At 43.9% G+C, this 22,760-nt stretch overlaps 1 protein-coding gene across 1 annotated transcript in view; it reads left to right on the top strand.

The window, feature by feature from the left end:
• Positions 1-21,983, top strand: part of POLR3B (RNA polymerase III subunit B) — a 104,181-nt gene extending 82,198 nt beyond the window's left edge. Inside the window, exons 24-28 of the mRNA XM_040491007.1 lie at positions 8,261-8,364; positions 8,948-9,114; positions 12,650-12,763; positions 15,678-15,851; positions 21,218-21,983. Coding sequence (XP_040346941.1) covers positions 8,261-8,364; positions 8,948-9,114; positions 12,650-12,763; positions 15,678-15,851; positions 21,218-21,347 — 689 coding nt within the window. The 3' untranslated portion in view covers positions 21,348-21,983. The remainder of the gene's footprint in view (positions 1-8,260; positions 8,365-8,947; positions 9,115-12,649; positions 12,764-15,677; positions 15,852-21,217) is intronic.
• The last annotated feature ends 777 nt before the right edge of the window (positions 21,984-22,760 follow it).

The raw sequence follows: 22,760 nt of genomic DNA, 5'->3' as shown, positions 1-22,760 counted from the left end.
ACTTGAATCAAGAAGCTCTAGAGCAGTGCATTCTTTACTAAAATTGCAAAATACGAATTTGTTGTACTTGTTTACAAAAGAAGGACAGTTTTATTTAGTCTGTTTTAATCTCAGTTGGGGAGAAGTTTTAAAACCCTGAAGTTTTGTTCTCTTTTCCAAGTATTCTAGATTTGTAGATGCCTTAGAAGGACTTGGCAGAGTGATGCTGCATGGGGCAAAAGAGAGTAGAACGTGGTTCTGGAATGTTCTTTATGTTTTCTCATCATAGTCTTCATCAGTAGAGTTGAAGATAGAAAAAGACGTTCACATATAATGTGATTGGAGTCATGTTTAAAACAAGAGTTTTTATTAAAATCAAAATTAGTATTTAAGTCTCTTGAACTTTGGTATGTATAAGTTCTATATGAAGGGAACTCATCCAAGGCAGACATTTTTATCTTGAGCTTTGTGTTTTCTGATGGTTACTGCATTTATTAGAAGGACACGGGCACCTGGGTGGCTCGGTTGAGTGTCTGACTTCAGCTTCGGTCTTGATCTCGTGGTTCATGGGTTCGAGCCCTGCATCGGGCTCTGTGCTGACAGCTCACAGCCTGGAGCCTGCTTCAGATTCTGTGTCTCCCTTTCTCTCTGCCCCTCCCCTGCTCATGTGCTGTTGCTGTCTGTCTGTCTGTCTGTCTCTCTCTCTCTCTCTCTCTCTCAAAAATAAACATTTAAAAAAATTTTTAAAAAAAGAAAGGGCAAGCAGATTTCTCCCTTTTTTAAAAAAAATTAACAGAAATTATCTGTTAGCCTAGGGAGTTCCCACGTTGAGTATCCTTTCAGTGTACAGGCAAACCAAATTATTATATTTCCAGATTTCCTCCTACTTTTGCTGCCACTCACAACGAGGGAGGAAAAGTGGGCTCCTTTGATGTGGGGAGGGGGGGGGAAGCAATATATCACTTCCCTGAAAGAACATTTCTCAGTCTCTCATGTGAAAAAGGATTAGCACCTCCAACAAAGGTCCTGTAGATCACAGAATTGGGCAGCAATACCAAATAGTATTCCTGAGGAGAGGAAAAACTGTATTTGAGCAAGAGTGTTTGTCCTGGCAAACAGAAGCTTTTTAATAACTGCAAATCTGAGATAATGGCCTGCGCTCCTCAGAATCTCCCCCTAAATCCTCAGACAGCCAGTTTAAACAGAGCAAAGCCAACCTTTGTTTTAAAATAGAAGTATAGTCTTATCAAAATACAGTGTTTTCATGGACTGGTTCAGAGTATCTTTGGTTCATAAGGATCACATATTTACAGATAAAATGGTTTGCAAGAGTCCTCTGTGACCCTCACCTGTCAGCAGCAGTTCTGTTACAAAGCCACTCGCTTCTCTATTTTGCGTTAATAAAAGTTACTCATCAACTTGCTGAATTAATGTATTAAGATTTTGGTTGAATGTGTATTAGAAGAAAAAAAAACTACCTTGACTTCCCAACACATTACAGAATCCTTGTACGGTTGGGAGAAAGAGGCTGTGGGAAGTAAGAACATGTCAATTCTTGAGTGGCAGAAAAGCTGAGAGGAAAGTTCGTTGGTTAAACAAGCTTTGGTTAAAAACTTTGCTTTTTCCGGGTCTTAATTTATTTCCTTTTTCTGGATTCTGTTTTCTTATACCGAGAGAATGAAAACACTCTGATTGAAAATAATAATAATAGTACCTTGTACACATGTAGCACTTGAGGCCGCCTAAAATCCTCTCTGCCAGACTGAAGCTTCAAAGTCTGGATGTCTTTGGCTCCCTACTTTGCTTGATCCTGCTTGAATGAAAGATTCTAAGTGGGAGGGGAGAAGGAGGCTGAAGGAACTAACAGTGTGAGCCCCAGAACGAGGTGTAGGATGCCAAGTGACCCTTCAGAATTTTGGTCTGAAAACAAATTCTGGGAACTCTTAGTTTAATGCTAGAAATCAGGATTATTTTATCCACATGGACCCCTTAATTGTAAGAAGATTTTATTTCATTTACTTTCTTAAGAACAAATTTTGGTCTTGGGTCGCTAGCTAGTAACCCTCTGACCTTTCAGTAAATATCCAACTAAAGCTTTGAAATTAGGGTGTTTAGTGTTTTATGGCCCAGAATAAAAATCTCCAATTCTGTTTCCAAATAGTGTAGCCTCAACACATTTTATTAAGCTCTTGACACATTGAGCCGTGTGTATTTTGTAAAGTTCCTATGGTTATTGTTTTACAATAGCTGCTTCCAGAAGCATTGTAAGGGTTTCAATTAATCAGCCCTTTGTGTGCTTCAGACTATGCAAATTTATCACATCAAACCATTCAACTGCTCATGGGAAAGCCGTGTAAAAACTGTATTGTCTTCTAGCGCCTCCTCTCATTTAGAGTGATGTTTTAATAAGAAAGCTAATCAAGTTTTCTTATGCATTATTTATCTGTTAAGATGTAAGGAAGAGCCAAATTAAAATTATGTCAACTGGGATATGGCAGGAGATGTGATAGATCTGGAAGTGATTCAACGGCAAAACAAAGCTAATATGATTCAACAGTTTTTGTCTCCTCCCCTCCCCCTGGGGATTATTTAAGGTGGTGGTGTGAAAAATAAAAGAAGGTTAATTCGGTAACTGGAAAGGAGGGAAGGAAGAAAGGAGGAACCACCTGTGTTAGCCTTTATGTTTCGATTTAAAGATTCACATTTCTGAATATACAAAGGCTTATCGAGATGAGTTTATTCAAAGCAAAACGCCTTTTACTTGATACAAATGGTCAAACTGGAAAGCATCCCCGCTGCTCACCCCCCCTTTCATCACTTAGTAAACCATTTTGCTCTGGAAGTCTGCAGCCCGGGGCCTGTGAGTTGTAAAGTTGGTAGGGGACACCATCCTGATGATGTCAGATGATCTCAACAGCCCAGCCGAGTGAGCTCCTTTTCGGCCCCTTCATCCAGTTAGTGCCACAGCTACTGCTCCTTCTATTCATTAGGCTGGTCTCCTCTGCTTTGCTAGTTTGCTTCCTGCTGAGAGTAATTAGGTTTCTTATATAATAATAATTCCTTGTGTTTAGATGCTGCCTTTCTCTAAGGACCTTAAAGTACCTCTCAGACATTAGTTCATCTGGTCTTCTAACACAATTGCCTCATGAGATAGGTGCTAATTATTCCCATTACAAAGACCAAACAACCAAGGCTCACCAGAAAGTGGTGCTTTCCCTCCCACAGAAACACTGTATTGCTTGAACCTCAGGGAGTCAAAGGAAGGTCCCCTGATTCCTTGATATTCTGCCTTGATCTGAGAGTCCAGGGGGTGATGAGCCCTTTGCGGATGGAACCCTCTCCTCCCCACCTCCCCAAGTCTGCGAACCTCATTAATACCAAGTAATACCATTACTTCTCTACAAAACACCAACACTTTTCTTACACTGGGACAGATAAAGAAAAATCACAGCAGCACTTCACCCCGCCTTAGTGCTGAGAGCGTTAAACTCTGCAGAATAAATAGCTTATCTAAGAGGTGAGTACGCACAGAAGGTCAAAGTAGATCATTTTAGCCTCTGATTAGTATTATTTCAGCAGAACCCACTGCCCAATGTACTCTGCATCATTTAGAACATGAGAATGTCTCCAGCTGAATTGTATAAATGTTCTCATTTTCAATATTCAGTCACTGAAATCTGTACAGGACACCTGTCTGTGGGGTTGAGTCCTGATCCCCCTCCTGCCACCTCTGACACAGCCCTCATCCGGAACATATGCTTGGTAACTGAGGGACAGGATCCTCTTTCCTCCCCTCAGGAAAGGAAGGGTCCTAAGATACCAGCCTCAGAGTGGCCTACATCATCCAAAAGTGCTTACACGAGACAGTAGACTTACTAATAAAAGTTAAAGCAAGGGGGACCTGGGTGGCTCACTTGAGTGTCTGACTCTTCATTTTGCCTCAGGTCATGGTGCCAGGGTTGTGGGATCGAGCCCCGCTTCCATGCACATGCTGCTCCCCACCCCCGTCAAATCAAAAAATATATTTTTTTAATTAAAACAGTGAAGCAGAGCATGATGTTCAAGTGAGACCTGGTTATCAACAAAATAGAAAATGATTTGTTAGTCCGTTCTCAACACACTGAAGTCACATCAAAAAGAGCCCTCAGGGCTCCTGAGTCACTCAGTGGGTTAAGTGTCCGATTCTCAATTTCGGCTCAAGCCATGATCTCAATTTGTGAGTTCAAGCCCCACATTGGGCTCTGTGCTGATGGTTCGGAGTCTGTGATTCTCTCTCTCTCAAAATAAATAAAATTAAAAAAAAAAAAAAAGCAGCTCTTGAATTAAAAATGTCATTACACTTTTCTCCTGCCAGTTCTATTCCCTTTCCTGTCTTGACATGGTACTAGAATGCTTTTGTTTTTCCTTATCTTTTGTTTTATCTTTTATTTTTTTCTATTTGAATTAAGAATGGTCCATTACACTAAAACTAGTTTTTAAAAAAAGAAGCCAAAAATGACTTGTGAACAAGTCATTTGCTGTTTATAATTAGAAATACTTTCTAATAATGATTCATTGGATTAACTCAACTTTCGTGGGGCAAACCTATTCTTAAAATGATTTATATGTTGTTCTGCAAGGCTACGGAAATAGAAATAACAAATTGGCGTAAGATCCTCCAGCGCTTAGGGGGTGGCACAGAGACAACTGTGACAGTGGGTCCCCAGGTTTGCCTTTCCTGCGTGGCTTGGGGGTCAGACTTATGGGTTTAGACTCCCTAACTTCTTCACCTTTACATTTGAAATTAATATTGATGTTGATGGAATAATACATCACCGATGGGGTATCTGTGGAACCGTTGTGCTCTGACATTGTGTTCTAGTTTCTCCCTGTTACCTATTTTCAGCTCCTAAAAGGTCTGGAGTGTAGGCTGGGGTCTACTTCCCACTTGGCCCCTGTAAGTCCATTACACATTCCGGGCCCTGTTAAACTGGTGCATTTGCATTTCGCTGCCAGGAGGTTGTGCTATAAACAATGGGGTTAAGACACCAGCGTGAGCCAGGGGATGAAATTTTATTTTAAAATCTGAAATGCTGTGTAAGCATTTAAGGTAGGAATCGGTAATTGTTTCAACAACAGCTTCCATTAGATATGGTTTATTTGTAGTCCATCGTCTTTTCAAGGATCCAGGGGAGTGTTAACACACTGGAGCGGACTGCATATCATTTACATTTTTAAACTAGCATTAAGGGAAAGTGCCCATAACTTCTTAAGAGTTCTAAATGTTGGGAGAAATTTTATGCCTCCATCCTCAGAGAAAATAGTTTTAATGTTTCATTTGAAAATAAGACAAGAAACCTTCCTTTGCTTTGATGAAGGATTGGAATAATTCTGAAACTGAGAAGTACCTTTTTAAAAAAAAGAAAAGTCTGGTTCTAAGCCTGCGAGCTCTCTTCTCCCCACCCCTAATGAATTCCGTAAAATACAAACTTTTAAAAATCATCTGTCTCATTTGAGATTCAAGATCATCAAATTCTGTCTAAATATTTTGTTTTAACTTCTAAGCTCATTATGGTTTCTTTGTGTTAACTTGTATTAAAATCTGTCAGCTATGACTGGTCTCATAAGCACAGTCAGCGGACCAGAATAAGTTAATTATTTACTTGTGTCACTAGTGCTCTTCATCTAATGAAATGCACAGCTGTGTTAGATCTGCAGTTGGATGTGTAGCTTCCATTGTTCCGCGAGTCAGCAGAGGGTAGAAGCCCCAGTGATGGAGAGCCCTCAGTTCTTTCTGCTGTTCTGGCTTTCTGTGTCGATTTCATGGATCTTTTATCATTCACTTTCACACAAAACAAACAACACAGGGCTGTCTGCTATGGGAACCATCTTGGCATATAAAAGGGTTTTCAGAGCCTAAAGTAATTTTAAGTTAGCTAAGATTTAATTTTTGGCTTACAGGTGCCCTTGATTTGGATGTGGCCAAAGCAGTTCCTATAATGGGATGGAAAAAAAAAACCCAAAGTTACTTACATGTATTTTTAAATGCAGGGTCAAAAAGGGGCTGATATAATTACTTCCCAAAAAGGAAAACCGGTACTACATTTTAATCAGGTTTCAAGCAAAGTTATTAGAGATTCAGATTTCAGGGGAAGGAGCATTGCTTTTGTTTTCATAGCTATGTTAAGTTGGCTTGATTAACCGTGTCAACTAAAACTAAAAATACCAAAATGCAAATCACCTCTCTCCTCACCCTCCCCCCCATTATAAGTATTCCCTGCTTCCTCCGGAGCTGCTCTACCTCCTGCCCCTCACTCCCACCTCCTCATGTTGCTGGGGGTGGGAGGGGGGGGGGCAGTGGACTCCGGCTCCCCCCTGTGAACTGCTACTGAAGGGTGCTGAGGTCTTCCTTTGGTTTTGTTTTGAAGGGAGATAGCCAAACCCTCCACCTCCTCACCAGCCAAAGTGACATTCTCTCCAGAGCACATCCCAGGACCGGCCTCTGCAGGAACTGCCATTTTTAACATTTTGTTCGCTGCTACACAATGTTGTTGTCGGTGCACCTAGATTTACAATTTGATCTCTTTCAGAGTAGATTTCCCAGTAGCCCAAGTGTTTGTCAGATAATTTCATTGTGGACAAGATGGATTTTTGAAGGGAAGGAAGAAGGGGTCACACAGTCTGCTTGATTTAAATTCTAAGACCTCGTAGTTGAATTTGAAATAAACTGAACTGAATGATTGTTCCTGTTCTTCATGTAGGAAAGCATACGTTCTTTATAATAAACAGTACAGTTTCAACCAAAAAGCCAATTATGGTACCTATGTGCTCTAGAATTCAATACCACGAACCTAATTACCATATTGTAGGCAGCCGCTGGAAATCGGGATATTAATAACCAATACTGAAAGCACATGGCTTTCTTTTTCTTTAGACTTTAGCTTTTGGTGATTAGGACACATCACAAAAATTTTATTTCAAAATAGTTGGAGTAATTATGTAGAAATCAAACAGGAATGAAGAATTTCTTGGAGAGCAGTTTCTGTGCAGTAGGTGCACATACTTGATAACTTTATATACAAGGGAAAGGGAATTTTATCTTAGTAAGTGTGAAAGGACTTTATTTCTCCATCCAATGCCATTGTACACTAGTTTTCCAATTTCAAATCGTGTAGGTTGCGGTTAACAATCTAAAAGATGCCCCATCCCTCTTACCAAGAAAATGAAATCAGAGGAATTAAGCAACAAAATCCCCTACAGGTTGGAATAATATGAAGAGAGTAATAAAATAATGTAAGAGACCATCAGTGTGCATAGAACTGGTAGGTTTTTGTTCTGTTTTCATTCTTAGAATTACGTTTCTAATTCCAGCCTTTTCTTCCAAGAATGATCTGGCATTTAATTTTCTTGTTCAACTTTACAGCTTCAATCAAAGATCATTTTCCTAATGTGTTGTAAGTGGTAGGAATTAAAATTCCTTAGGGCAGTTTAGGCTCAACCAGGGAAGCCCTGGCAAAAACTAGCCCATCAGCCAGCGCTCTGGGTGCCCTATTAGCAAGTCAGCCTCACACGGATCCTCCTTATCACAGTTTTTTTTTTTTTTTAAAGATTTTTTTTTTAAAGATTTTTTTTTTCAACGTTTTTTATTTATTTTTGGGACAGAGAGAGACAGAGCATGAACGGGGGAGGGGCAGAGAGAGAGAGGGAGACACAGAATCGGAAACAGGATCCAGGCTCTGAGCCATCAGCCCAGAGCCTGACGCGGGGCTCGAAGTCACGGACCGTGAGATCGTGACCTGGCTGAAGTCGGACGCTTAACCGACTGCGCCACCCAGTCGCTCCCTTATCACAGTTTTTTAAAACCACAATGTGAACACACCTGTCACACAGGTAGTTCTGTGTTTGGCGGAGGAGTCGGATTCATGTGATTTGGCAGTGGGAGGTAGCAGATCGCAGACTAGCTGACCAGGAGCGAAATCGCTGTTGACTTGAAGCTTCAGGGGCCGGGGCCCAGCGGAGTTGTCGCTCTTGGGTCTCCGTGGCGGGAGAGGTTGGGCGAGCAGCCTGACAGCACCAGCGGGTGTCGTGCCAGCAGGCCAGTCCACAGGCTGCGACGCTCTCTGTGAGGACGGCCGTTTTCAAATTGTATCATCTGGCAAGATGGTTGGAAATGGCTCTTGTGACTCTTGATGGAGACCATGCAGAAGGCTGTAGAGATAGCGGTGGGGAGCTGCCAGTTAAGCACTGCAGTCTTCTTTTCTGCTGATGTGCTTTACATGGCGTGGGATCTTCTCTCCCCCAGGTGTTTGTGGCTTGATCGTCCCTCAGGAAGACATGCCGTTTTGTGATTCTGGCATTTGTCCGGACATCATCATGAACCCACATGGCTTCCCATCGCGAATGACGGTCAGTACGTTTTTCAGAGGTACTGCTTTTTAGGAAGAAGGCAGGAGTGGGTTCGTAGGGAGTGTTGGCCGTGAGAGCCTGAAAGTTATTTTTAGAAAGGGCCCTTTGAGCCTTTTGCCAAATGAAGAGGTTCCTAGCTCCTGACAGTGCTAGGTTACCCTCCTCTAGAGAGGGAGTGCAAAGCATGCCGGCCCTTCCTTCAAGAGCAGTCTTCTGGGGGATGCACGTGCCCCTCAGCAAAAAGAACCTCTTGTGTTAACCTTACTGTATCTCCCTTCCATGGTTATTGTTTTGCAATCCTGGCTCCACCACTTACCGGCTGTGCAGCTTGGGAAAGCTGCTCAGCCTCTCTGTGCTTCAGTTCCCTCATGTGTACATTGAGGGAAAGAACAGTGCCGATCTCGTGGGGCTTTTGGGGGCATAAACTTGGATCCCACGCGTCAGGCTTTTCCAAGCGTCACACGTGGGAGAGTGGTAACTATTCACTGCCGTCTCACAGCTGTTTGGGGAAGTAGGCCACAGCTAAACAGACAGAATTCTTATACCCCAGGAAGCTGCCCACTAAGGCTGTTCGACCCCACAGGTGGGAAAGCTGATCGAGCTGCTGGCCGGCAAGGCCGGGGTGCTGGACGGCAGGTTCCACTACGGCACTGCGTTTGGAGGCAGTAAAGTGAAGGACGTGTGTGAAGACCTCGTCCGCCATGGTTATAACTACTTGGGGAAAGACTATGTTACATCTGGCATCACAGGGTAAGTGTGTTTTTAGACATTTTAAAGAAAAGCGTGATTTTATTAGAGTAAGAGGTAAGAGCCCTTGTGGTACACCTTAGGATAAGTTTTACTCTTTTAAGAAATCGGACACAAGAAAATCTGAGTTTGTGATGGAGGGGTTAGCTTAAAGCCACAGTGGTAATCGTCTTGCAATATATGAGTGGATCAGATCAACATGCTGCTCATTTTAAACTTGCTCACAGTAGAAGTCAGTTATATCTCCGTAAAACGGTGCTGGGGGGAGGAAATCCAAATCAGAAAACTGACAAGTTAAGGAGTGCTGTTCTTACTGGTGAGGCTATCATTTTAAAAGTAGAAGAGAGTTCATTTACCAAAATAGGATATCGATACAACTTTTAATTGTATATGATGTAAAATCCCATAACCACTGAACTTTCTCTGCATTAACAGGATGAATATCAGGTAATTAGTGCTCTGACAGTGCTCTGATGATTAGTGCTCTGAGTCCTAGCATTTGTGTATTCGTTCACGATGTGTGCTAGGTACTAGGTATATAATGGGAAACAAAATAAACACGGTCCTTGAAGTAGGGGGCCGACCACTAAAATTTGTTACTAGACTTACTGCAAAAATATGGCAAAAGGTAACTTCTTAGCAGGACCTACCCTGACTTCCCAATTTAAAACTTACACCTCACTGTACTGCCCATTTTCTACTTGAAATTTCTCTGTCGCGTTCATCATTATCAGACACCCCATGTAATAATGCTGCCTAATACTGTTACCTGTCTCCTCCGTGAGAGCAGGGCTTGTCTGTTTTGTTGACTGTTTTATTTCCAATGCCTGCACACAGCAGGTGCTCCATAAAGATTTTGTTAGTAAAGGAACCGAGAACAAATCAGTACAAATAGCTCTCACCGAAATGAAGGGAAAGAATGGGTTAGGAGATGTCTCTGAGGGGGTGGGTGATACAGAGGATGAGAAGGGAAGACCATGTGAAGAGTGTGTTTCCTGCAGAGGAGAAGTGGGTTTGACATCTTCCAAGGGACAGACCTCCGCTCACCTGAGGTGAGTTTGCGGAAGAGAAAGCGCCTTCTCCTGGGCTGAGCACTGGCTCCTCCTGTTACCCTGGGGCAAACAGGCTCTTGAAACTTGACTCACACATCCTTTTAAAGGATCAAATTAGCTGCTTAAGTTAAGACACACATTGTGTTTTATGCCGGATAAAACTCTGGGACATGGTGTTTATACTGTTTTTCTGAGGCTTCACCCTGCTTGAACACAAGTGAAACTGGGTGTGGAGGCGTGCATAAGGACCCAGGGCTTGATTTGTGCTGCATGTAGATCGGCCAGATAGGATTACAATGGCTGGAATGTGTATCTTTTGAAAATATTGAGTGCTTTCTAAAATGATCTATCCAAACTGTGATAACATAGATTTCCCTAGGTGTATCGTGCCCAAGATGTTCTAGAAAATCGCATTACAGGAAGAGAATAATGGTCCATTTCCAAAGTGATGCACTGAAGGTAGCTGACGTCCACTCAAAAATTACAGTTGTCAGGGCGAAACTGACGGTCTTGGTCTTTGTTCCTCGTCCATAAATAATGGAGTTGACCAGAAATTGTGCAGATCCAATGAATGGATTTGATGGGCCTTCTAAACATCATTTTACTAACAGATTTGGATGGGTTATGCTCTGCTTCTGATAGATTACTTCAGGTTCTGTCTACACCGTCTTCCCCTATGCCCCAGCTAGTGTTTTCATGTGTTTGCCATTCATCTCAAGAGGCAGAGTTTGAGAAACATTAGTTTAGCTTATTAGTTGAAAGTTCTCCAAAGGGCTTGCGAATACATTCACCCACCGGCTTCACCCCTTGCCACATCCTTGAGATAACCAGGAGGAAAAATTGTGCACGGCTCTCTTCATTTGGGGATGGGGTGGCATTAGGTGACAGAGTTCCATAAATTCTGCCACGAGCAACCATGATGTGGAGGATGGGAACCTTGACTCTCAGAGCTGGAAAGAACCTTGGTCTGACCCCCTTGTTGGACAACTAGGAAGACTGAGGTAAAGAGGTCATGTAATTACTGGGTGACAGAGCTGGGACAGGAGTGGTGTCTCCGGACACCCCGTCCATTGTGTCCTGCACCCCACTTACCTGGCTGTCCTTAAGCCAGTGCGGTGGCCAGACAGCTAGAAAAGCCTATGGCGCTGAAAGTGGTGGAAGACAAGCCAAGCAGGAGGGACCAAGAGCTTTGATGGAACCTCTGCCACACAGCTCGCTGCTCTTCCCACTCGCACATCGTGCCGTGGCCCAACGTACGGGGTTCAAGACGTGCCAGCGTGGCGGGGAGCGCCCTGGATCTGCCTCAGCCCGTTGCGCAGCTCTGATAAACCTCTCAGACCCTCTGTGCCTGTTTCTTCATTTTAAAAATAAGCCCCCTTTCTTCTGAGGACGTTCTGGGGCAGTTCACATTGTTCAGAGGCTTTAATCCCCTGCCTGCTATTGCTCCAAACTACAGAAAAAAGGTTTCTCCTGTCAAAGCACTGAAATATTCACTGTCCTTTACAGCTTTCACTATAGTTTTTCGAAGGATGCATCGAGTCAGCTGTATTTTAACAGACGTTTACTGAGCGCCAGTTATGTGCCAGACAGGGTTAGTAGTGCTGGAGCCACAGTGGCAGAGGAGACCAAGTGCTTATCCTGAGGAGTTTACTTCAGGTGGGGAAGACAGGCAATAATCAGGGAAATACTAAACGTGGATTATAATACCAAGTGGTAATCCGTGCTCTGAAGAAGCAAAGCCAAGGTAAGCGTTGAGATAGCATAGGGGCACGGTGATGGGGTGGGAGCAGGACTCCTCTTTAGATAAGGTGGTGAGGGAAAGGAAAGTCTTTGAGGAGGTGAGATGCTTGACAGCCATGTGAATACCTGGTGGAAGAATGTTTTAGGCAGAGGAAAGAGTAAATGCGAAGGCCCCGAGGCAGACAGGCTTCCTACATTTGAGGAGCAATGAAGAGGCCGGTGTTACTGGAGTGGAATGAGCAATGGGGAAAGGCAACAGGAAATGAGTCAGAGGCGGGCAAGAACCAGATTATGTTAGACCTTATTGCTGTGTTACACAATTTGGATGATACAGATTAGTGCTGAGATTTACACTTTAGAAGGAATCACTCTGGTTTGTCTGTGAAAAGAAGATCGTTAAGGGATATGAGCAGAAGCAGGGCCTGTGTGCAAGAGTCCAGGCAAGAAAAGGTAGTAGCCTGATGAGGGCGAGGACAGTGAAGGAGGGACCTTCCTCTACATACTTTTTCATAGTCAGTTTAAGGTTTTATTTCTTAATTAAACAGTGTGTCTTCTAACGTATCCATGATATTTTTATATTTCCAGATCTTGCCTTTTCATTCAGTGCACAATGAAAATCATTCTCTCCCACTCATTCGTAAACCTGGTCTGAAGCAAGGCCCTGCCATTGAGGGGTCCTGGCAAAGGCTGTCTGTTGTTAGCCCAAACTTGGTTTCTTAGCCCAAAACTCTGACCTTTTCTTTCAGCGAGCCCTTAGAAGCATACATCTATTTTGGCCCCGTGTACTATCAGAAACTGAAGCACATGGTGCTGGATAAGATGCATGCCCGGGCGCGGGGCCCACGAGCTGTTCTTACCAGGTAAGAGAAAAGCATTCACAAAAAGAATTTCTAATGCAGTCGAGTCTACCTTGCATTGCCCAGATACAGCAATAAGCTGACTCGGTGAAGTTTCTCTTTCCCTGAGATGTCAAAATTTGGAGTGCTGGGCATCAGCAAAAGTCATATATGTCTGGTTAGCATGAAAAAATAGCAGCTGATTAAAAATCGTTTCATAGGCATAAGAGCAGACCCATTGTAGGTCTTGCCAGTAGTCGCCTAACATGCTCATTGACCTTGTACCTGTTTGCAAACGTGGTCTCATTCAAAAAGGTTCATATATAAGAACGTAGACACACTTACACATCATAGATACACACGTGGATACTCCTGTGGGCTGCCATGTGTACACAGAAAACACATACGTACTTTGTTTGGGAGCCCAAGCCACAACTCATTTCTTAAAATTTCTGTTATTGGAGCATAAGGCACCTGTACTTGCCTGCTCATTCGAATAAGCTCCAGGAGGTCCACCTGTGCCCCATTCGCCAGCGCATCCTCAGTTCCAAGCACAGTGTCTGCGTGTTGATGAATGGGTATAATTGTTGGGAAGAAATTGCAGGTACTGTTTCACGTGTTCTTAGTGCTTAGTTCTTAGTATTACATTGCTTGTACTATATCACGTGTACTTAGTACTAGTTGGAGAAGCATAGTCCAGGGCAGTAGTTCTCAACCACAAGCAAGTTTACCTCCCGGGGAGATTTGACAATGTCTGAAGACATCTTGGAATGTCACAACCAGATGGGACAGGGGGGAAACTACTGGCATCCAGTGGGTGGAGGCCAGGAATGATGCTACATACCTAGCAATGCACAGGGCAGCTCCCACCACAAAGAATTACCCAGTTCAGCATGGTTCTCATGCCAACATCGAGGAATCCTGGGCCAGGAGAGGGAACACAGGCCTTGAAGCCAGAGAGACATGGACGTAAACTCAACTCCACCTTGTGGCTCTGCCACAAGCCTCAGACACATCACTTAGCTTCTCGCAGCTTCAGTTTTTCTCCTACGTGAAGTGGCGACACTAATGCCCATTTCACGGCGTGCTGGTGAATGTCAGAGGTTTGAATATAGAATATATGTATAGTGCCCATCGATGGGGGATGCTCAGGAAATACCCAGTTCCCTGCCTGCCTTCACTGATCACGGCATAGATGTTACAATAGGGACAGGACCGGCGATGAAACAACTAGTATGTGAATTTACTTTTTTAGACCAAGGGAGGGGGGTGGAGGGCTAAATCCCATGATGCAGATGCATATGGCTGTTGAAATGATAGACATGTGTGCTCAAAATTGCAGAAGAGGGAAGAGAAGTTGAGATTCTGAGGACACCAATAATCCCAGCAGTAAGACCCTGCTTGGGTTGGGTGTATCTCTCCCCTGAGTGCGGTCCCTCCAGAGCCTTCATTTCAGTTATAACATCTAAGATCGATTCCAGAGTAACAAGCGTCAAAACGGTTTTTGCTTCGTTGTGTAAAAAACTTACTACTTTAGTACTTTAGTGCATTCTGTGGGAAGGCTGCCAAGAGTGCATTTACCCATTCCTAGTCCCTTATCTCACTTGGTTTATTTCAAGTCTGGGTTCTGCTCATGTATGATCTGGCCACCTTCACTTGTCCAGTGGTCAGGGAGAGAGGGACCCTCCTACCCCAGGTGTTCTGTCAGCAGGTAAAGACGTACATAAGTTGTGCTCAGTAAGGACGTTTCTACTAATGGTGTGTTCATGTAGACTATTTCTTTCATTTAGACTTACTGTTTGTCAGTTTTTTATATGTAAATTGTCTTTGAACAAATAATCTACGACTCAAGTCTAGTTCCTAATGTAACCTTTAGCAACAACATAAGGTAAAATTTGAGCACATGTTGGCCCCACTCTGTTTACCTTTCTCTTTGGAAAATCGGTGGCAACGGTAAAAAGTAAAAGATGCTGTGGGATAGAGCAAACAAGGTTTGTGGTCCACTCCTGCTTAAGGAGTGTCACCCCGAAATCTGCCAGCCAGGGAGATAGCTCACTTTTTCTTTTTTAGACATTGTGGCATCACTACCTGGGTGGGGTTGCCTGTGTGGTTTCAGAATCCCCCAGTTGTATCTCTGAGTCCTAGATTCTTAACTTTTTCAAAGTATTCTGAAGCACGGCAGATACATCAGCCCCAGGGAATCCATTCAGGGGACTCCTAGCTCCCAGCTGAAGTGCCCCCTCCAAGGACGAATAGAGTGTTTTCATACCTGAAGGGGACACACAGGACTTTCCCTGTCTCTGGGGAACTTCCCTTCTGGCTCAGGCACTCTGTCCTCCCAGATGATTCCTCATCTAGTCCAAATTTTATAAAACTCCATTTGCTTCTTTCCATGTTCGTTTCTTAATAACCTGGAGCTGCCTCTCTCTGGAGCCCTGGCAGGAACTACTGGGGACCCAGGTTTCTTCCACAGTCTGTTCTGCTTAGTTTCTCCACTTTGAAATAACAGAACTGAAATATCCCTGAAAATACTCAAAAGACCATCTTCCTGACTTGAGGACTGTGCTATCCTAACAATAATGATATCGTGATGGTAGTAGCAATGGTAGCTCTGCTGCTTTATATGATTATATATTAACTTACTATATCATATAATATTACACAATTATTTTTTATTATCACTCAGTTATAATAACAGTAGCAATCACTAGTATTACATCTCCTCTCATTTAAGGCTCTTTGGGAGCCTTAAATTTTACATTTTGCCAGTGCGGCTGAGAGGCAAGCTAAGCCTTCCCCAACGCCAGGTCACCGTCTAGTAAGTGATTTGGACCCAGGCGAACCCTCCCCTGAAGCCTTGTGCTCTCCGCCAGTGTGTGATGCGGCCCCTCTGTTTGTTTAATGTAAAAATGACACGTTTGTCTAACTTGTTTCAAAGGCAGCCCACCGAAGGTCGATCTCGTGACGGCGGTTTGCGTCTTGGAGAGATGGAACGTGACTGTTTAATCGGTTATGGAGCCAGTATGCTTTTACTAGAGAGACTAATGATTTCAAGTGATGCCTTTGAGGTGGATGTCTGTGGGCAGTGTGGACTTCTGGGGTATTCTGGCTGGTAAGTGGATACCATATGTCTCTCACACCCCTTGCCTCTTAAATCACAGCTCAAGAATTGACCCTGGAGCACACCCACATATTCTCCAACCTTCCCCATCCATGCATTCCTAGAATTGGGGATTTTATATGTACCTGTTTAGTTTGTCTACCTCATGTTCTGCTTTCTACACCACTAGAGGTTAAGGACCCAAGGAGTATAGACTTTGTTTTCTTCTTAATGTTATCTCGAACACTTTTTTTTTAAGTTTGCTTATTATTTTTTTTCAGAGAGAGAGAGAGTTGGGGTGGGGGGGGCACACAGAGGGAGAGAGAGAATCCCATGCGGGCTCCACACTGTCAGTGCAGAGCCAATGTGGAGCTCAAACTCATGAACTGTGAGATCGTGACCTGAGCTGAAATCAAGAGTCGGTTGCTACTCAGGTACTCCTCAAACACCTTTTATAACACTATTCACCTCTAAAAAATCCTAGTAGATTCACTGTTAGTTATGAGAATTATAGCATTTTATAACTAGAAACTTTTTTTTATTTTCTTAAGATTTATTTATTTTTGAGAGAGCGCAAGCTGGGAAGGGGCAGAGAGAGGAGGGGAGGACAGAAGTTTCGAAGCGAGCTCCGTACTGACAGCAGCGAGCTCCACGTGGGACTTTGAACTCGTGAGCCATGAGGTCAGGACCTGAGCCAAAGTTAGATGCTCAGCCGACCGAGCCACCCCGGTGCCCCTGTAACTAGAAACTTTAGAGAACGTGTGTTGAACAGCCTTCTTCAACCTCAGGCCCAAAGAGCTGTGTGTGTTGTTCCACGTTCTATGGCAAATTGGGGACAGGCAGGACCAGGACCTGGTACCCTGACACCTGTTTGTGTGCTCTCTGAGTAGCAAACTGCTACACACTTGGGACCGAATTCCGTGATGGTAGCAACGAGGTCTGTCTCAGTCATTCATTTAACAGCTTGAGGCTGCTAAGTGCCAGATACTCTCTGGGCCCCAGAATATGGGGGTGAATAAGACCAGTGAGTGGCTGCTCACGGGAACTTACCTCCTAGTTCCTTCTAACTGCATTCTCTCTTGTTTATACCTCCTGCAGCCTGGGGTCTGGTGGTTGCTTAGTGAAAAACAATTGCTAAATGATAACTAACCCTGCATATGGAGGGTAGCGAATAGATAAAGTATGTGAATCATGATATATGTCATTTCTGTGCAGAGTTGAGGACACAAAGTCCAGCTTAAAAGATGAAACTATATATTTTTTGGTCTTTCCTCTTCATAAATGTTCCACTCTCCTGCCAAGGAACAACTGGTCTGCTTCGGGCCAGTCCCGACCCGGAGCCCCGACTTACCTTGTAGGCAGGAGAGCCCGTAGCTTGCCGGTCTTGGCTTGCTTTTCTGTCAGAGACGAGGTCTCACGAGGTCCAAAGCTGGTGCTGCAGGAACAGGAGACAGTCTTTACTCCCTTTTTTTTTTTTTTAAATTTTTTTTTTTTAACGTTTATTTATTTTTGAGACAGAGAGAGACAGAGCATGAATGGAGGAGGGGCAGAGAGAGAGGGAGACACAGAATCTGAAGCAGGCTCCGGACTCTGAGCCATCAGCCCAGAGCCCAACGCGGGGCTCGAACTCTCGGACCGCGAGATCGTGACCTGAGCCGAAGTCGGACACGTAACCGACTGAGCCACCCAGGCACCCCAGGGACAGCCTTTACTCCCTTGTCACCCCTCACCTGCACTCCCAGAGCCCCTTTTCCCTAGGGAGGCGCCGTCCCCTGGGAGATAGAATTGGGCCCAAGTGAGTTCCAGGGATACCTGGGCCACCTTTGCCCCACTGAGTCTCCCCTAAAAGCAGGGACTTCTTGCCATCCTAAGCCTCCAGTCTCTTTGTTATCCTGCATAAAGCCAATCAAGAGTCAGAGTGAGGGGCATCTTAGGACGTAGTGTATATACCTTGCTAGGTTAATGACAAAACCTTTTAGCCAGTTATTTTATGGTTTTTGGTGTAGAGAAGTTGATGAGACTTGTCTGTGAAGAAATCACTTCATTTAAAAACAGACACAGGAGGTGGCTGTTTGCAGCTCTTTCCCTTCCTGAGGGTGCAGAAATGGGTGACATTATTAATCTAAGCATAAGCCTGGCTCTTTCTTACACTGGTGACTCGGGGTGGGGCCGGGGGGGTTGTCTCAATTCTGAGACGTCTGTTCATCTTCTGAAATGCATATTGAATTTGCTTTTTATTGTCCTGGCTGTGTAACAACAGCCACACAAATGTAGTAGGAAGCTCCCTGGGACCAATTCCACTATGCTGAAATCTTCCAATTTGGCACACGGATTTTTATGTAATTTACTTTGAAAAAATGGTACAGAAGAGTCACTTTTTTAACAATAGGGATCATGAAACTTCAAAAAGAATTTCCAGGGCGCCTGGGTGGCTCAGTCGGTTAGGCATCCAACTCTTGATTTCGGCTCAGATCATGATCTTGTGGTTCATAGGATCAAGCCCTGTGTCGGGCTCTGCAGTGACAGTGTGTGGCCTGCTTGGGATTTTCTTTCTCCCTCTCCCTCTGCCCCTCCCCCGCTCACTCATTTGATCTCTCAAAGTAAACTTAAAAAAAATTTTTCCTTTCCTTTTCCATCCTCTCTGCTTTTTTTTCCTGTGCCCACCACCTAAGAGAGAAAGAGAGCAGTAGACCAGATTCACTCACAGACTTTGAAAACCTTCCCATCTCTTCCACTGAATATTCAGGGAAACTAATGAAAGCAATTATTGATCTCAATATTATTCTGTTTAATTCTTCTTTCCTGCTTCATTTCTGTCTCATCTAGACATCATGTGATGGCAGTGCCTAATTTCGAGGCTCAGGTGTTCCTTGTGTATCTTAATAGCAATCCTTTGAAAAGGGGCTAAATCAGGTTACACGCCTTAAGGTCTTTCCTGTAATTAAACAGACCTGGATATGCTGTGTGTCTGATTTTGAGTGGCCTGCTTGTCCCCTTGTTGCCAACAGAAAAAAATCCTACCCCAGTGTGGTCGTCTAGCAGCCTCCGCGTGTGCCGCGCTCTGGCAGAGGAGCATAATGATGCCGTGGCTTTGCCATCATTACCTGCCTGTGCGTGCGGGCTGTGCGGGAGGGGGCATGGCGTGTGTGGGAGGCAGTCGTTCTTTAATGAACAGCACAATGAAGGCTGAGTAATTAGAGCAGTTCAGAACCTCGAAACTGGCCTTTTGTCAGTGATTTGCACATTAGTAAGGCATTGCTATGGGGATGTTTACAGCAAGACTGTTGTTCTGCAGAAGACACGAAGGGCATAAGTCACAAAAGAGAGGTCTGGAAGGAAAACAGAAAAAAGAAAATCCCTATTAAGATAATTAGCTCATAGAGGACATTTTACTGGACAGCGATTTCTCCTGTGAAGCCACAGCCACCTCCCCCTTTTGCCGCCTTTGCCCTAAGAAGTGAGTTTACGTAACTGTTGTTTGTGTCAAGTTTCTTCCTTTTGAAATTGTTCAGACACAGGGTAAGGTAATATAATAGCTTTTAATTTATATATGTGTATAAATATATGCATTTATATATGCACATACATACATGCATAGGAGCATTTTAAGTGATGGAGAAATACTTAATAATAGAAAAGATTAGTGGGCTTTCTGGGTTATGAACCAGCAAGTATGGAAGTTCTGAACAGATAAGCCTGGGTTGAAGTCACAGAGTGACCTAGAATCAGCAAGAAGTTGCTGCAGTTAAATCCATTTCTCCAATTTAATTAAAGCATCCACATGATGCCTGAATAAATGAGGTCAGCCAGGCACATTAAAAACATAGTTCTTAAACAATAATGTATTGGGGCGCCTGGGTGGCTCAGTTAAGTGTTCGACTCTTGGTTTCAGCTCAGGTCATGATTTCGCGGCTTTGTGGGTTCAAGCCCCATATGAGGGGCAACACAGAGCCTGCTTGGGGTTTTCTCTCTCTCCCTCTCTCTTTGCCCCGCCCCAACTTGTGCTGTTTCTGTCTCAAAATAAATAAACTTAAAAAAAAATGTATTAAGGAGGTCTTTAGAAAAAAAATGTTGTTACATATGACTTTGGGGGCTTCATATATTTCCTGAAACCCATCCGATGACCTCCTTGGGACCAGGCTGTTGAGCAAACTTCTTTTTTGACTCCAGAGTGTGTCCTGAACACCTTTATATTTCAACAAATATGAGTGTACATCATCACGATTAATGACTGCCCAGTATTCTTCTGTGTAAATGTCCTGTAAGTACAAACCAGTTCCCTCTTGGACAGTCTCCTGCTTTGTGCTGTTATAAACCGTGAACGTTCTCATGCGCTCATCTTTGCCACTTGGCGATGAATCAAATAATATGCACGTTTACACTTGTACTCATATTGCCTTACTGCCTTCCACTATGGCCCTTCCTGCTCACGATGGAGTCCCCTCCCGTTCCTAGTCAGCACTGAATCCTCTAAGCCTCAGTCCATGTTCATCTCTTGCACTCATTTACCCACTCTGTTGACTGCCCCAGACCCTTGAGGTACAGGATGAAGTCCTGTGTTCATCTGAAACCTCAGAAGATAGTTCACTTTCTTCCTGGGGACTCTTCATCGTTTGTAGCCATTGATTTAAAACCTAGGTTTAGTGAACTAGCTCTTCCTGAAGGAAGAGAAAAGACAACCCTCCTTGGCATAGCAGGCATGTTGATTAGGAGTACGGGCTGTTGTAGGGATCAATTGGGAATACATGCACACAGGGAGAGAACGTTGTAAGTACAGTAGCTTCTTCTACTGATAGAACCAAACTTGAAGAGCACTGGAAAAATAAATCGCATTGGATTGGACACCACATTCCATATGAAAGTCTTATCTTCCCCATCACACTTCCAAGTGTCTCAGGGACAGATCAAATTGTAATTGTTGAGCATCTTGCCGTGAATAGTACAGTAATAGATTTTTATCAAATACATGGAGATTGAATCGATTTAAAAAGCTTTCCACAATGCCAAAGTCTAAATCTGAATAACTTCGAGATGGCTCAGATTTCTGGGCCTCATTCAAAATAAGTAAATAGGCAGATGTTTTGCATTTTAAAGAGAATGTTCTAGAAGCATAGTAGTAACTGATTAAAATTGCATGCTTTTAGGACTGCAGGAGTGATACTTGTTTTGGTTTTTTTCTTTTGCTTCCTTGGATGCTGCTTTTTGGGAGGTGGGGTGGGGGGGGCACATATCTGCACATATTTGATAGCAAGACTGAACCCTGACAAACAGAACTGATGGGATGGTGGTAGACTTTTGTAGAGAAACTTTGCACTTCTACATGCAGGCCTTGGTTTCTGAGTCCCCGTCCCTCTAACACATGCGGACTTGGGTTTCAGGTGCCATTACTGCAAGTCCTCGTGCCACGTGTCCTCCCTCCGCATCCCGTATGCCTGCAAGCTGCTCTTCCAGGAGCTGCAGTCCATGAACATCATCCCCCGGCTGAAACTGTCCAAATATAACGAGTGAGGATGGAAACGGTGATTATTTAAAGAGAACAATCGCTATGTCTGACACAGTGGAAAGCAGAGGGGATTGAGGATCCTGCTCCTGTGAACAATTCCTTTGAATGTTCTCCCTCAAAAAAACAAAAACAGATGGAGAGGCTTTCTTACACTGAAGACTGACTCCGTGGCCTTGGGCCCTGGGACGGACACCACCAGTATGGACTGGGATGCAGTCTCTTCGTTCCTGTACTGGATTTGATTCACAAGTGGACATGACCTAAAAGATAAACTTTTATTTATGTTCTGGTATCTTGAAATCAACTCATTAGACTTTCCTCCTTAAAAAGAACATTTTGGGTTAATATTCCCCACAGTGCCTTCCCGGCTAACAGAACTCAAGACTCTATGACACCTGTAGGATCTGAAGTCTGTTGGAACAGTTGGCATGGCCTCTGTCGAGAGGGCTGATTAGGAACAGTGTGTGAAGGGAGAGGACAAGTGTGAAGGGGGGAAGGTCGAGAGCAGCGGATGAAGGGATGGCTCTCTTACCTGCTACTGTTGTGGGCATCTCCCCAACTCTTGAGTCTTGCCTTTAGATGCCCACACATTTTCATCTTGGTGAAATGTAATAAATGTATTCCTACCATCTTAAACTTACCATGGAGGTCCCCTTCTCTTATGGACCCAAATGCTCTTCTTTTGAACCTCCATGATCATATTATGCAACAATATTTGTTGAACCCCTGAAAATAAGCCTATGGGTGCTTTGTGATTCATTTGTGCCTTCCATTCCTGCCAGGATGTTAGCCGTCCATTTTCTTTTTAATCTGACAACCTTCTTCACCCTTATTTCCTTCCAATCTGTTCTGAGTCTCTCTGCCCTGAAGGCAGGTAAACAAGGATTGTTTATAAAATAAGTCAGAAAAGCTTTCAGTAATGGTCTAGGGCTCCATCCGTGGCATGTCACACTGAAGATGTTTCATAGAATGTTAGTAGGTACCATGTGCCAATAAGAAACAAGTGTCAGATAAGGTTGGGAAACTGGATGTAAGTTAAACGTATCCGGAACTTTTTCAGAGCCTTTACCAAGCTCTCGGACTCTCCAAAGGAGGGATGTGCCAGGAGCCAGGCTAGTCACTGACTTGAGAACCCAGCCTGAACAGCACTTTGTCTGCTTCACAGTGAAAAGTTCTAATTCTGGTGTAAAAGTCCTAGAGGCTTTACGGTCAAAGCAGAATGGATGAGGACACACAGTAGGTGAGTGGGCCTTCTCAGCCCTCACCACATGTCTCCAGTCATTTCAGGGGCTCCATAGGTGTTACAGGGGCAGAGAGCTTTGAATGCTGGGTCGTTGGTTTCCTTTCTAGTTCTTAAAATTGACAGTGCCTAAAGATTGCTGTACTAGATGCTGTTATGCGCCGTGGTACGAAACCCG

The sequence above is a fragment of the Herpailurus yagouaroundi genome, unplaced genomic scaffold (assembly GCF_014898765.1).
Source record: "Herpailurus yagouaroundi ecotype Mexico unplaced genomic scaffold, PumYag 182, whole genome shotgun sequence".
Classification (NCBI taxonomy): Eukaryota; Metazoa; Chordata; class Mammalia; order Carnivora; family Felidae; genus Herpailurus; species Herpailurus yagouaroundi.
Note: the sequence above shows the minus strand (reverse complement) of the source record. Positions and strands in the feature narration are given on the sequence as shown.